Here is a 16,713-nt window from a genome sequence, read left to right as displayed (position 1 = left end):
TAAATCCACACCAGCTTCATTGCTAGCGTAGATTTATTCATTTTTTTTACGCCCAAAACCGGCAAAGACAAATCCCCTTTGCAGCCGAATCTAACACAGATATACGCCAATTTTTGGAGTATATCTATTCATAAATGACCCCCTTTGTGTCTAACACGGCACCCTTAGATTGCCGTGATTTACTGAGACCATTAACAGGTTACATCATGTATGTGTAGCTGTCCTGCTGTCATTATCACCCTAGTGTTTGTGATTGAGTGCATACCTACACATCCCTGATGAGACAAAATGGACTTTTCAAACTGGTAGGGTCACAATACAGTACTATGTAGGCAGTCTTATTGGTACCATACTACAAGGTTTCAAACCAGCCTAAAAGCTCATGCACACGACCATTGCTGTTTTTCCCCACATGTGACTTCAGTTGTAAACTGAACTAGACAACATTTCCTGTATACCATTGACATATAGTAATATTGCATAAACCCGGTCAGTTGGTGTAATGTGACCTTTTGATGTAAGAAGTGTCAGACTTCTGTGAGGGCTCAGTAGAAAGTGTAAAAATGGGAACATTTCACATTATAATGCTATTCCAACAAATTTAACCAATTGGTCGTTTTCTGGCGACATTACTTTTAGGGAATTCTCTTTGCAATTCCCTTATGTGGGTTTATTGTGTCTCTAGACCAGGCATCCTCAAACTGTGGCCCTCCAGCTGTTGTAAAACTACAACTCCCACAATGCCCTGCTGTAGGCTGTTCGGGCATGCTGGGAGTTGTAGTTTTGCAACAGCTGGAGGGCCGCAGTTTGAGGATGCCTGGTCTAGACTTTCAACAGACTCTGCATAAATCAATAATACAAGTAAATAAAAAAACCTATAGAACAGGGATCAACAACCGGCACTCCAGCTCAGATTCCTTTCCTCATCCAAAATGTTACATATCCAGCTAACTTTGTGTGGAAACTCTGTGTGCACGGAAGGAACAGGTTATCCAGGTAAGATGAAAAAAATAAAAAATATCCGGCACTGGAATGATATTCAGTAAAAAACTTCCTCTTTATTGAACGTAACATAAATCCAAGTACAAACAGATCCTCGCACAAAGCAGTTGTTGATGCGTTTAGGACAGATTTCTTAGTCGTAACGGCTAAGAACATCTGTCCAAAATACGTCAACAACCGCTTTGTGCGAGGATCTGTTTGTACTTGGATTTATGTTACGTTCAATAAAGAGGAAGTTTTTTACTGAATATCATTCCAGTGCCGGATATTTTTCCTTTCCTCATCCCTCTACTTAGTGTTACTCAGTTTCAAACATTGGGGGCATATCACTAGGATATGCCCCCAATGTCTGATAGGTGTAGGTTCCACCCCTGGGCCCTGCACTTATATTTAGAACAGAGCCCACCCTCTATTCATATCTATGGGAGTGCCAAAAATAGCCACGCTCAACACTCTGGTATTATTTGGATGTCCCATTGTAATGAATGGAAGAAGCAGCATGCAAGCACGGTCACTGCTCCATTCACTTCGATGGGACTGATGGATTTAGCAGAGCCAGCGCTTGGCTATTTTCATTGTTCTCATAGGAATGAACAGTGGGAGGTGCGCCCTCTGAGACTTTGCGGGCTCTGTTCTAGGCATAGGTGCAGGTTCCAGAGGTGGGGGCATATCCCAGTGATATGCCCCAATGTCAGAGATAAGAATAACCCTTTAAACGCTTCACTCACTGATTTAACTCCTACATCTGTCTTGGGAGAATAGACAGACTTTCAGCTTATTGAGGGTTCATGTTACATGCTGCCCATAGGAGTCTACTGAGGGAAGTAGGGAGCAGGAGCCAAGTGCGAGAAAACGGTTGCAGCTAACAATGTTCTGTTGTCTCACAGCTACTGGATTCACATCCTACTTTCTGTGCTGTAGCTCTGCTGTATGGCATAGTTACAACTGAGAATTGCAGAGGGGGAATGCAGGATATAGGTCATATGATGACCAGACATAGTGTCACTCCTTCTGTACATAGTCAGGTCCATAAATATTGGGAAATTTACATAATTCTAACATTTTTTGGCTCTATACACCACCACAATGGATCTGAAATGAACAAGATGTGCTTTAACTGCAGACTGTCTGCTTTAATTTGAGGGTATTTACATCCAAATCAGGTGAACGGTGTAGGAATTACAACAGTTTGCATATGTTTGGTCCCTTAACAAGTGGGAGGCACATAATGGGACAATTGGCTTCTCAGCTGTTCCATGGCCTGGTGTGTGTTATTCCCTCATTATCCCAATTACAATGAGCAGATAAAAGGTCCAGACTTCATTTCAAGTGTGCTATTTGCATTTGGAATCTGTTGCTGTCAACTCTCAAGATGAGATCCAAAGAGCTGTCACTATCAGTAAAGCAAGCCATCATTAGGCTGAAAAAACATTAGGTGTGGCCAAAACTGTTTGGAACATTCTTAAAAAGAAGGAACGCACCGGTGAGCTCAGCAACACCAAAAGACCCGGAAGACCACGGAAAACAACTGTGGTGGATGACCGAAGAATTCTTTCCCTGGTGAAGAAAACACCCTTCACAACAGTTGGCCAGATCAAGAACACTCTCCAGGAGGTAGGTGTATGTGTGTCAAAGTCAACAATCAAGAGAAGACTTCACCAGAGTGAATACAGAGGGTTCCCCACAAGATGTAAACCATCAGTGAGCCTCAAAAACAGGAAGGCCAGATTAGAGTTTGCCAAACGACATCTAAAAAAGCCTTCACAGTTCTGAACAACATCCTATGGACAGATGAGACCAAGATCAACTTGTGCCAGAGTGATGAGAAGAGTATGAAGAAGGAAAGGAACTTCTCATGATCCTAAGCGTACCACCTCATCAGTGAAGCATGGTGGTGGTAGTGTCATGGCGTGGGCATGTATGGCTGCCAATGGAACTGGTTTACTGATGATGTGACTGCTGACAAAAGCAGCAGAATTAATTCTGAAGTGTTTCGGGCAATATTATCTGCTCATATTCAGCCAAATGCTTCAGAACTCATTGGACGGCGCTTCACAGTGCAGATGGACAATGACCCAAAGCATACTGCAAAAGCAACCAAAAAGAGTTTAAGGGAAAGAAGTGGAATGTTATGCAATGGCCAAGTCAATCACCTGAATCCGATTGAGCATGCATTTCACTTGCTGAAGACAAAACTGAAGGGAAAATGCCCAAGAACAAGCAGGAACTGAAGACAGTTGCAGTAGAGGCCTGGCAGAGCATCACCAGGGATGAAACCCAGCGTCTGGTGATGTCTATGCGTTCCAGACTTCAGGCTGTAATTGACTGCAAAGGATTTGCAACCAAGTATTAAAAAGTGAAAGTTTGATTAATTATTATGTCCCATTACTTTTGGCCCCTTAACAAGTGGGAGGCACAGATGCAAACTGTTGTAATTCCTACACCTGATTTGGATGTAAATACCCTTAAATTAAAGCTGACATTTCAAATCCATTGTGGTGGTGTATAGAGCCAAATATTTTGGAATTGTGTTGATGTCCCAATATTTATGGACCTGACTGTATATATACCCCATCTTATTATGAGAAGCCACCTAGAAGGACATGCAAGCTTAAAACCCCAATGTTCATTTGCAATCATTCTAAAAGTAAAAATACCAGTAAACAGGAAAACATTTTTAATGTCAATTTTGAAAACTAGTGTCTTGTATGTTAATCCACAACATTTCAATAAATACACTTATATACACACACAAAAATGTCCAAACAGTGCATACTATATACACAGATAGCATAAATCGTGAAGCCACTATGTAAAAGACATTTGGCATTTCAACAAATAAATTAAAGTATAACCGTTAAGTCTGCAGTTTTGTAAAAAGTACATACAGGAAGTTAGACTTATTGCCCATTGCTTACACACAGCATCGGAGGAAGTATAATACAAGTGCAATTCCTGAACACTGATATATACAGACGACGTTCCTAGCAAAGAAGTCAGACATTAGGATATGATACTAAACGTAGTTTGCTTAGGAATTGCGAAGAATCCGGTTCTGTTGGTTACATGCAGTCTACCACGTTGCTCGAGCCCTGGCCAATATCCCGGATCTGGCTACTCAAGCAAGCACAGACTGCAACCCCTGCTCCAGCCCGACAGTGAGCCACGGACCCAACAAGCTCCCATCTATTGTAGAATGGAAAGAAACAAGAATGTTACTCAGGCAAAAAGATACAAATCAAAAACATGGAGATTATCGTATATCGTGCCTAAGGCCTCATGCAGACAACCGTTGATTTGGTCCGCATGCGAGCTGCAGCTTGGATGCGGACCCATTCACTTCAATGGGGCTGCAAAAAATGCGGACAGCACTCACTCAAGTGTGCTGTCCGCATCCGTTGCTCTGTAAAAAAATAAAATAACCTGTCCTATAGGCATAGGCAGTTATATTAATGGCTGTCCGTGCCGTTCCGCAAATTGCGGAACGCACGCCATCTGTGTTTTGTGGACCGCAAGACACACAACGGTCATGTGCATGAAGCCTAAATCCAATAAAATTAATGAAGAGGAGGAAAGATATGCAAAAGGATAACAAAATGACTAGCTACAGTTAGGCCTCTTTCAGACGGGCGTTGCGGGAACACCCGCGATTTTTCCGCACGAGTGCAAAACATTGTAATGCGTTTTGCACGTGCGTGAGAAAAATCGCGCATGTTTGGTACCCGAACTTCTGTGAAGAAGTTCGGGCTTGGGATCGGTGTTCTGTAGATTGCTATTATTTTCCCTTATAACCATGTTATAAAGGGAAAATAATACATTCTGAATACAGAATGCATAGTAAAATAGCGCTGGAGGGGTTAAAAAAAATTATAATAATTTAACTCACCTTAATCCACTTGATCGCGGAGACCGGCATCTCCTTTGCTGAACAGGACCTGTGGTGAGCATTCATTACAGGAAAATGACCTGTGGTGACATCACTCCGGTCATCACATGATCCATCACCATGGTAAAAGATCATGTGATGACCGGAGTGACATCACCACAGGTCATTTTCCTGTAATGAATGCTCACCACAGGTCCTGTTCAGCAAAGGAGACAGAAAGAGATGCTGGCCTCCACGATCAAGTGGATTAGGCGAGTTATATTATATATTTTTTTTTTTAACCCCTCCAGCGCTATTTTACTATGTATTTAGAATGCTATTGTGAAAGGGGCCTTAGAGTAAAGGGGTTTTCCAGTTTGCATCAACATCCTTTAAAATTTATTAAGGTAAGGGTCCATTCACACGTCCGTAAGTGTTCTGCGGATCCGCAAATTGAGGATCCTCAAAACACGGACACTGGCAATGTGAATTCCGCAATCTGCGGCCTGCACTTCGCCGGCACTATAATAGAAAATGCCTAATCTTGTCCGCAATTGCGGACAAGAATAGGACATGTTCTATTTTTTTGCAGAAAGGAAGCACGGATGCGTAAATGCGGATGCGGACAGCACATTCCGGCCCCATTGAAAATGAATGGGTCTGCACCGGTTCTGAAAAATTGCAAAACGGATGCGGACATGTGAATGGACCCTAACTGTCATTTTGTAACATTTCATTTTACCCCCTAGGTTCCATTCTGGGTTGTGGTCACATGACCATGTCCAGCTATCATTTCCTGTGATGTCATGTCCATGGGAGTATATTAGGAGCAGTGATAGGGATGTGTCTATGTAACTAGATGGTGGTTAGGGGTGGGGCTGGAGCTGTGGCAGAGAAGAGAGAAGGGCATCATGGGATTGGTTTGATACAGGAACAGCTACATACAGGATGTAAAGAAACCAGAGTGACCTGCTTACATGGTGAAAATGGGTCCAAAGAAAAAGCATGGGGAAGATGTACATGAGCACATCTGTTAAAACCATAGTAAACCTAGAAACAGCATATATAGTAGGGGCAGAACATGGCATTTATCCTAAAACATGGCTGATCTTTGCAGAGGTGAAGTCAAAGAAGCAATCTGGATTTTTTGTTTTTATTTTACATAGATTGCTACCTCACCACGCGTCAGAAGAATAGATTAAAAAAAAAAATTAATAGATCTGTAATTTTGCGCTGAAAATAACTGATCTGTCTTTCTGAGCATCCGTTATGATCAGTTTGTGTCAGCTCTGTCAGAGATACGTTATTTTAGACGGGAGGACTTTTTCTCACGTCTAAAATAACGGATCTGTAATGGAAATGACACAAATGGATGCAAACTGATTATAATGGATGCTGAAAATAATGGATAAAAAATAAATAAATAAATAAATAGATATATATATATATATATATATCTATATATATATCTCTCTATCCATCTATCTATGTTCTTCTGATCAGAAGAATGGAAAACCAAACGATGATGTGAATGCACCCTAATTTGTTACACACTAACTCAGTTTCAATATGGGAACAAGTCTGACACCTTGCCCTAATGTGTAAATGGGATGACATCCCCAATCAAATCCCTCCTAGCAGCTCTCAGGCCCCTCCCCACACTCCTCTGTATATTGGTATTTATTTTACTCATTTACATAGCGCTGACATATTCTGTGGCGCTTCATAGGCATTGGCATCCCACTGCCCCCAATCTAAGTTCCCTATCAGTATGTCTTTGAAGTGTGGGAGGAAACCGGGGGAAACATACAACCTCCATGCAGATGCTGGTCGGACTCGCACTACCCGTCTAATCTGTATGTGTGTGCGGACTCCAGTTTAGTTTTTTGAGATGTAACGTCACACTGGTCTCTTGCATGTAGGACGGGACAGGTGAGAGAGATGACAGTCTCAAGCTGCATCACATAGGAGAACATGGAGAGTCTGCAGTGCGAGGGGATAGTAGCGGTGTCACTAATCTGTCATGGTTGCCCTCAGGAAGCAGTGCTGTGCGGCGAGACTCCACCCCCTATGTCCCTGCAAAGCCGGGCATGATGGGAAATTCATTAGGAAAACCATATCTGAGGGGAGAAGGAATCAAGATGGCTGACAACCTACAAGTTTCACAGGAATATACAAGGCATGCACAAGAGCCTCTAACTTATTCTTTAATAATGGCCTATCCTGTACTATATAGGCAAAGAAAAAAATAAATGGAGTGCTTCTTTAAAACCTTTTGAGGTAGTCTTGTCTTGTTTTTGTACAATACCATATTGGTAGCAAAGGAGCCTGCATCCCATTAGAAGACATTTCATGCAGGTATGAGGACTGAGATATCTCATATATTTTTTCAAAGAACAGCATGTTGTGTCAGGGCTGATAAATGCAGTTTATATAATCGGAAACATAAAACAGCTGCTCTAAAAGCCATCTAGCCAAATCACTTGGTAAAAAATAGAAGGTCTACTTCCTTTCTGAAACACTGCCACAGGTTTTTGGAAGAAGGGCTACAGGTAAAATTAAAAAATTAGAATATCGTGCAAAGTTCATTTATTTCAGTAATGCAACGCAAAAGGTGAAACTAATATATGAGAGACTTATTACATGCAAAGCGAGGTATTTCAAGCCTTTATTTGTTATAATTTGGATGATTATGGCTTACAGCTTATGAAACCCCAAAGTCACAATCTCAGGTCCCCTTTGCTCAGGGGATATGGAATAATTAGCTGACTAGAGTGTGACACTTTGAGCCTAGAATATTGAACCTTTTCACAATATTCTAATTTTAAGCTGCATTAATGCAATTCCTTTTAATTTGCATTACTGAAATAAATGGACTTTTGCACGATATTCTAATTTTTCGAGTTTCACCTGTACATGCTTTTCTAGTTCTAGAAAACCCTTTCTAATACATTAAAGGGGTTATCCAGGAATTTATATTGATGACCTATCCTCTGGATAGAGGTTTGTAGATTGAAATAACACACCAATGCACTAGAAAGGTTCTTCAACCTCAAACAGAAATAAAAAGACTACTTTTCTTCAGACTTAAAAAGAGTGTGTCCTGAACTTTCTTATGCCATCTTCTGGATAGGTCATCAATATCAGATTGGCAGCGGTTGACACCCGGGACCCCCACCGATCAGCTGTTGGAAGAAGCCAGTGCTCTTTAACCCCTTAAGGACTCAGGATGTACCGGTACGTCCTAAGTTTCAAAGTACATTGCGGCACGGCAGGGGTTAATAGGAACAGGATGCCGACTGAAATCATTCAGCAGGGAATCCGGTCACAACGCCGGACACCACCAAAAAAAAGTATACATATTAGGTATTGCCGCATCCGTGACAACCTGGTCTATAAAAAAATCACATGATCTAATCTGTCAGATGAATGTTGTAAATAACAAAAAAATAAAAACTGTGCCAAAACAGCTATTTCTTGTTATCTTGCCTCACAAAAAGTGCAATATAGAGCAACCAAAAATCATATCTACCCGAAACTAGTACCAACAATACTGCCACCCTATCCCGTAGTTTCTAAAATGGGGTCACTTTTTTGGAGTTTCTACTCTAGGGGTGCATCAGGGGGCTTCAAATGGGACATGGTGTTAAAAAAAAAAAAAAAAGTCCAGCAAAATCTGCCTTCCAAAAACCGTATGGCATTCCTTTCCTTCTGCGCCCTGCCGTGTGCCTGTACAGCTGTTTACGACCACATATGGGGTGTTTCTGTAAACTACAGAATCAGGGCCATAAATATTGAGTTTGGATTGGCTGTTAACCCTTGCTTTGTAACTGGAAAAAAAATTATTAAAATGGAAAATCTGCCAAAAAAGTGAAATTTTGAAATTGCATCTCTATTTTCCATTAATTCTTGTGGAACACCTAAAGGGTTAACAAAGTTTGTAAAATCAGTTTTGAATACCTTGAGGGGGTAGTTTATAGAATGGGGTCCTTTTTGGGTGGTTTCTATTATGTAAGCCTCGCAAAGTGACTTCAGACCTGAACTGGTCCCTAAAAATTGGGTTTTTGAAAATTTCAGAAAAATTTCAAGATTTGCTTCTAAATTTCTAAGCCTTGTAACATCCCCAAAAAATAAAATAACATTCCCAAAATTACCCAAACATGAAGTAGACATATGGGGAATGTAAAGTAATAACTATTTTTGGAGGTATTACTATGTATTATAGAAATAGAGAAATTGAAACTTGGAAATTTGCAATTTTTTTTTTTTTTTTTACAAATTTTTGGTAAATTTGCAATTTTTTTTATAAATAAAAATGAAATTTTTTTACTTAATTTTACCAGTGTCATGAAGTACAATATGTGACGAAAAAACAATCTCAGAATGGCCTGGATAAGTCAAAGCGTTTTAAAGTTAGCAGCACTTAAAGTGACACTGGTCAGATTTGCAAAATATGGCCAAGTCCGTAAGGTGAAATAGGGCAGAGTCCTTAAGGGGTTAAGCACCACAACCTCTCTCTAGGCCAGGGACCAGCAACCTTTGGCACTCCAGCTGCTGTGAACCTACAACCCAACATGCACACTTACTCGGCTGTTCTTGTAACTCCCATAGAAGTGAAAGGATTCTGGGAGTTGTAGTTTCAGAACAGCTGGAGTGCCCAAGGTTGCTGATACCTGCTCTAGACCATGTAAGGCACATAGCCTAGTTGTTGCTCAGCCCCATTCAAGTCAATGGGGCTGAGCTGCAATAGCGTTCAGTGGTTTTAGTCCGGCCGACTGCGGACGGATCTACACCAGTCCCCATTATAATTAATGAGGCCAGCAAGCATTTATGTAGTGTCCGGCAATGCCGTATCCAGAGACCTCCTGCAATCTGTTCCCTGACTGATATTTTCAACTAGCCTCACGTCAAAAAGATTCACTCTTGAAACCTTATAAATGCCACAATACACAATTACCTGTTGATAACTGGGTCATAGGACTCCACAGTATTCAAATAAGCATTTCCATTATGACCTCCAACCGCATATATTTTGCCCATTAAAGTTGCTATGCCCACTCCACCCCTTGGGGTAGTTAGCTCTGCAACATATTCCCACTTGTTGGCTCGGGGGTCATATCTTTCTACTGAACTCAGTGGAGAATTGTCATCAAATCCACCTGCAAGGATAAAGAAATCAGAAGCAGGTCACCAAAGAAGCAGCTCGAAAACATACAGCAAATATCGGATTTCCTCTGGACTTCGAGGTGCTTGAATATAGGACAGAATATATTATATCATTTGTAGCCCCAATCTAGCGATTTGCCTTCCATACTTTAAGTCAGTCACAAAAATACCATCGATGAGAGCACAAGTAAATTTATGAAGCTACATGAATATTAAGCTGCCTTTTTTAGGGGAGGTGAAAGCTATGAGGGCTCTGGGTACAGTAGTCACACAGCATGACTTAAAGGGTCACTTATTCACTTTCCAGCACAAAGTCCAATCATTGAGTAGGAACTTTCATTCTTTTCTTCAAGGAGATACAAAAAAAATAATAATTCTGTTCTGGTCATGTGATGGACATACATCTTTCACATAAAAGAGTAAAAGCAGGCATAAGTGAAAGACTTACCTACAACGTATAAGCAGCCATGAAGTTCACTAACTCCGTTGCCAGCCCTTCGCTGGCCCATCTCCTTCACATCTATCCATTTGTCCAGATGTGGGTCATACCGCTCCACACTTGACAGGGAAGCAACACCATCATTTCCTCCCACGGCATAGACATGATTCTAAAAACAAGTGAAAAACTGTTGTTTATCTCTTTAAGGCTCCATGCACGTGACTGTATCAGTTTTGCGGTATGTGTTATAGCTGCATATTTTGAGGCCTCATTGACTTCAATGGGTCCACAGTCCACACTTTGCGGACAAGTATAGTACACGTAGTACATATGGATGCGGAAAGCACATGGATCATCCACAAAAAGACTATTGGGGTCATTTATCAAACTGGTGTAAAGTAGAACTGGCTTAGTTGCCTATAGCAACCAATCAGATTCCATCTTTCATTTTCCAAAGGAGCTGTCCAAAATGAAAGGTGGAATCTGATTGGTTGCTATGGGCAACTAAACCAGTTCTACTTTACACCAGTTTGATAAATGACCCTCTGTGTCTGCAAATGAGGACGGCATGTAGACTACATCCGTACTTTGCATATCGCAAAAATGATACGGTAGTGTGCATGGGGCCGAATTAAAATATCTATATACAATACTGGGGCATAAAAAAAAAAAAAAAAAAAAAAAAAAGAAGGGATTCCCCCTCCCTGAGCCATGGAAGAGTGCCATTAAAAACAGCAGTTGGTTGGCTCAATGCAACCAGGAGCTACATGGTCACCCACTAATGTTAATGGTCACAATCTAATACATTTCTGGTGAAGGGCAAAGTGGGCAATACAAAGCTTCTGCAACGATACTGGCCGGCTGGCCACATATAGCCAAGCCATGCTCACCTACAGCACCACATGAACTATGAGGTATAAAATCATGTGGTCAGCCGCACCATCAGGCCATGTTCTAAAAGCCATATCTGAATTCCATTTCAGCTTCAGTCTGAGAAGGGGTTGCTCCAACGGAAGTCATAGTAGTAGAAGTACTGGAGTACCCAAGAGAAGGGCGACTACACGGTGGAAGAACACCAGTATCATCAGATCCAATAAGGGTGCGGACACACATCTATATTCCCAGAAAGGAATATATGGAGGGATCACAGAGTAAAGATACAGCTGTATGAACACAAATGCACGACAACATATTAGCTATATCACTGGTTGCATATGAAGCCTGTTAGTATGTATTTTACATAGCTTTCCTGATCCTCCAAAAGGGACAAGAATAAACAGGAATTTTTTTCGCACAGGAAGATCAGGATTACAACCTTGGGGTGGAATGCTTTATCCAGATGTATACTCAATGCTCGGTTAGAATAAGCTGTGGACGTGGCCTCCTGGACCAAATCACAGTGGAAAACAAACTATTTCATACTCCCACGTGAGAGAGAAGCAAATGGCTTTTGCAGTTGTATGTCTGAGGATAACAGCATTAGGGTCCATTCACACGTCCGTTTTTTCTTTCCTGATCTGTTCCGTTTTTTCTGGAACAGATCTGGACCAGATCTGGACCCATTCATTTTCAATGGGTCCTGGAAAAAAACGGACAGCACAATGTGTGCTGTCCGTTTCCGTTGTTCCGTTCCGCATGTCCGTTTAAATATAAAACATGTCCTATTCTTTTCCTGAAAAATCGGATCCTGGTACAATACAAAGTCAATGGATCCGCAAAAAACGGAAGACATACGGATGTCATTCCGTATGTCATCCGTTTTATACGGAATCCGTTCCTGGAAATTACATTTTAATTTATTTTTTTTCTTTCAAGAAATCCAAACAACTTTATTTGCTTATTGAAATTTATACACGTTTCCGTTTTTTGCGGAAACGTGACATACGGAAACATTTTCAGGAACAACGGATCCGCAAAAAACGGACAGAAAATCGGATTATAGAAAAATACTGACGTGTGAATGTAGCCTTACTCTAAGAATTATTACAGAATACTGAAGGAGACTGTAGAAACCGTGAGGAAGAGAGGTCACAGGCAAAAGTAATAAGAAAACTTTACCTACTACTACCACCACCACCACCAACAAACAACATAGAATAAATTAGTAATATGCAGACTATTCCAAAGCAACATTTAGGCCAAGAGTTTACAATGCCGCTAAATCGATCTAGTCTAATGGCTACCTGACCTAAAAGTAGATAAACCTTCACAGCACTGAACAGTTCCATGCTCTACAAAACGATATGGACTTCTTTCTATCAAATGTGGCTTCCAAAGTTCTTCCTTGTTTATAAGATCCTAAATGTAATGTCTCATTACCTTAGTTATCTGCTTATCTACGTACCACTAGAGCAACAGATCCAACACCTCCACGTGGGGTAATCATTGGTGCCACAGCTGTCCACCGGTCAGATTCCACATCGTATCTTTCCACATCATTGAAGCAAGTGTTGTCATCCAGTCCTCCAATGGCATAGATTGGGCCACCAAGTGAAGACAGGGCAATGCCTCTCCTATGAAAACCATATGCTAAGTGAATGGACATTAAGATGATACGAGATACATAATACCCTGCAATATACAGAAAGATACAACCAGTATAAAAGACAGGAGCCAACTACGAGGGTAACAAGACATTTGAGAGATGTAGCGATAGAGAGATCAGCCTGACTGTAAAGGGAAGTCAGAAACTGGATGGTAATATTTCTCAGGCAGGAAGGATTTACATTTTCAAGGAAGTCAGTTCTCGGAAACATATAGAATAAAAATGGATGACAGCTATCTCTTACAACAACCCATGCACATATATGATGCTTGCTTAGCTTTAAAAAGGTACTGTGATCTTAAAGGTGAAAGATGGTCAGAGCTGAACAGGACCTTCTAACATACTGTATGTAGAGTGACTGAGTAGACAGGAGCTTTTATTATCTTTTTACCTCACATTCTTAGTAGACAGACATCAAAAGCTATTAGAGAAAGCATGCAATTAAAATGGCACCAACAGACAAATGTGCATGGAGCCTACATGATAACTTTTCCATCATCACCTCGGATCCATTGTATCAGGTATTTCTAGATATTTATGCTCTTATATAAGGACACATTCTATGTGTTTACCCAGAGCAGGGTTGTACATGTGGGAGGATCTTATATATATATATATATATATATATATATATATATATATATATATAATTTTTTTTTTTACTACCATTTATTAATTATTATTATTATTGTTCTTATGTATAAATCCCTCCTTTTTTGTGTATTACTGCTTCAGGGAGTCCCCTCCCCCTATTGAGTTATAATTTGGAGTTAATTCTCCTTTGCGTTCCAATGTGGAATCCAGAAAATCCTAGTTCAGTTGATTGAATCGTCTATATACACTTTGCGTTCCACTGTGGAACGCAGAAGTTCTCATCCTTTGTTCAATTCATTATATGTATTGCACTTCATTCCTATCCGTTCCCCTTTTACTCCATTGATTATAACTCTGACCTCTAACCATTGGGTCTATTGGCCCTAGATGCCCCTGTTAGGACCTGAAACCGCATATCATTTTTCAAGTCTGGCACCCGACATCACGTGACCAGAAGTGAATCTCCGGCCTGTATATCTAGGCCCCAAAACTACCTATAGAAGCGGGGGTGAAATTCCTAACACAGCCGGGCAGTCACCTGTATGGACATACTAACTAATAAGGTGCCCACATGTATTTGCCCTAGGGACAGTTTTGGATTAATGTGAATATAAGCAGTAAACATGCGTTCCACAGATAGAACGCACTTCTGGTTCCAGGTCACAGGGATGGGAGGGAGCGCTCCACGTGGAGATTCCTCCTCTTTTTTTATGCGACCATCTATAAAAAGCTGCTCTGTACTTGTCTATGTGTATATGCTCCTGAGGAAGGGGTTGTCTATTCCCTAAAACCCATCAAGCTAATCTAATAAAAAGTTACCTTGTGCAACGTCTGAAGTCCATTGAGTCATCAATCAATCAACAGGATGACAAGGGGAACCTACATTCTACAGGAGACCTCGGCGAGGGGGGTGGTTTCTGGCATCAAGGAGTCAAAACACGATTGCGTGTATATGTATAATCTGTTAAATAATACAGTGAACCTACTCACTTTGATGATTGTTTTTATGTAAGAACACTTTTAATTTTTATTTCTTATTGGCTATAGACAGTTATAATTAATCGCCTTTATTTCTGGGGAGGCACTACAAGCCTCTATCAGTGGTATCAATTTCCCATTAATCCTCCTTCAATACTTGGTGCTCCACCAGCTTTTCTTCTCCTCCTTTTTCGTGCATCCACTAATTATCACAGCCTGCGAGTAAGGCCGGCTGAACCTAGGTTCCACTGGGTGTGAGCAGCCTTACAATCTATCAATTCTTCCTTTGGTTTTGGCTTTAGGTGTCCCCTGGCACCCCCCTAATCTATCCTCCATTTCACCCTACGCCACTTTGTATCCTACCCTTGTCTCTATCTCCAACACAACCCCCCCCCCCCCCCTCCAGCCTCTTTTTTCAATTCACCTCTCCATTTACGCTCCCTTTTTTCTATTTTAGCATTTTCAAGGAAGTCAGTTCTCCGAAAGAGATATATAATAAAAATGGATGACTGTGTATTTGGTGGACAGCTATCTCTTACAACAACCCATGCACATATATGATGCTTGCTTAGTTTTAAAAAGCTACCGTGATCTTAAAGGTGGTCAGAGCTGAACAGGACCTTATAACATACTGTAGAGTGATTGAGTAGACAGGAGCTTTTATTATTTTTTTACCTCACATTCTTAGTAGATAGACATCAAAAGTTGAGAACATGCAATTAAAATGGCACCAACAGACAAATGTGCATGGAGCCTACATGATAACTTTTCCGTCATCACCTCGGATCCATTGTAATTTTGGGAAAAGGACAAATATGACAAGCAATGCTGCTGCCCATGAGGTTACCGACTTCTGTGGAGATAGGGGGCCTTCTATCACCTCACAATAGGCTGCCCTATAAAGTCATAAGAGGAGGCACCAAGGTTGTTTGGTATAGCGCCGGCTGTGCCCTGAGGTCAGTGTTCTCCTGGATAGTCACCCCTTTGCACAAAACTAAGAGCAGAGGTGGTTTTTACGGTGTTCCCTATGTGGGAAAACTGACCAGTTACCTTCATTTTCCAGGTCAGCATGATTACAGCAACATATATTTTAATAGTATGAGCATTTTGGGACATGGCGATACCCATCTTTTTTATAGTTTAATTTTAATATGAGGAACATTTAAATTTTTATATACAGTATATGTATATTTTTTGTATTTTAAAAAAATATATATGTTATGCTTATTTTAAAAACCCCTAAGGGACTTAAACATGTGATCATCTGAATGCTTCTTCCATTGACTGCAATGATTTAACATTGCAGCCTATGGGAGATTCACTGCTTTCCAGGCCTGGGATCCTTCAGAGGGCCAGAGGCTGCCATAGCAACCAAGCAGCTCCCTCGATCACAGTGCTTCTGGGAAAGGTGCTTAGATGCTATGGTTGCAATTGACCATTGCATCTAAGGCATTAAATGTCCATGATCAGCATTATTGCCAATCACAGACATTGGCTCCTGATGTCCGCTGCGTAAAACAGCAGGCAGCTGATGGCTATGATACCTTCTCAGCTTCTGAAGACACCATATAGTACATGACAATCTCTAACAAAGCTAGAATTACATAGACCCTGAACCTCACATAGACCCTGAGATATGTCCATTGATTGCTCCAATTTTTCTGCTAGATTTATTTCAAGCTGGCAGCTCAAAGGGCATGTCCTTTCTACAGCAGCTCTTTCCTTGTAACTACCACAACTTCTAACAGAATATGGCTGGTGGCAGTTGAAGATTTAGGCTGAGCACGTGTGACCACCTCAGTGAGGTGGATGGAGAAATAAACAGAACAAACAAAAGACTCTATACTGATACATTTTACTGAATAGCTCAGTGGCTATACTAAAATTTTAATTATGTGCAACTTACAAAAGCATTTAGACCCAGGTGCTGGTTTGAAAAATAAAAAATATTTTTGTTAAGTGGCACAACCCCTTCTAGGGGTTAATCAGCATTCCTTAGGACATTACCTTTTTGAATTCATTGATGCCTTCATCATCCACTTATTTGTTAAAGGGTCAAATACTTCCATGCTACCCAAATGTTCGTTTCCATCATGCCCACCAACAGCATACACCTTGCCTAAA

The 16,713-nt window shown here is 40.9% G+C and overlaps 1 protein-coding gene across 1 annotated transcript in view; it reads right to left on the bottom strand.

Annotated features, from left to right (window-relative positions):
* Positions 1-3,674: 3,674 nt before the first annotated feature.
* The window catches only part of KLHL8 (kelch like family member 8), a 32,099-nt gene continuing 19,060 nt past the window's right edge, over positions 3,675-16,713 (bottom strand). Inside the window, exons 6-10 of the mRNA XM_040417971.1 lie at positions 16,597-16,708; positions 12,817-12,985; positions 10,482-10,641; positions 9,825-10,026; positions 3,675-4,188 (exon numbers count right to left, since the gene is read on the bottom strand). Of these exons, the coding sequence (XP_040273905.1) occupies positions 4,065-4,188; positions 9,825-10,026; positions 10,482-10,641; positions 12,817-12,985; positions 16,597-16,708 (767 nt within the window). The 3' untranslated portion in view covers positions 3,675-4,064. The remainder of the gene's footprint in view (positions 4,189-9,824; positions 10,027-10,481; positions 10,642-12,816; positions 12,986-16,596; positions 16,709-16,713) is intronic.

Source organism: Bufo bufo, chromosome 2 (assembly GCF_905171765.1).
Source record: "Bufo bufo chromosome 2, aBufBuf1.1, whole genome shotgun sequence".
Taxonomy (NCBI): Eukaryota; Metazoa; Chordata; class Amphibia; order Anura; family Bufonidae; genus Bufo; species Bufo bufo.
This window is presented reverse-complemented; position numbering and strand designations above follow the sequence as displayed.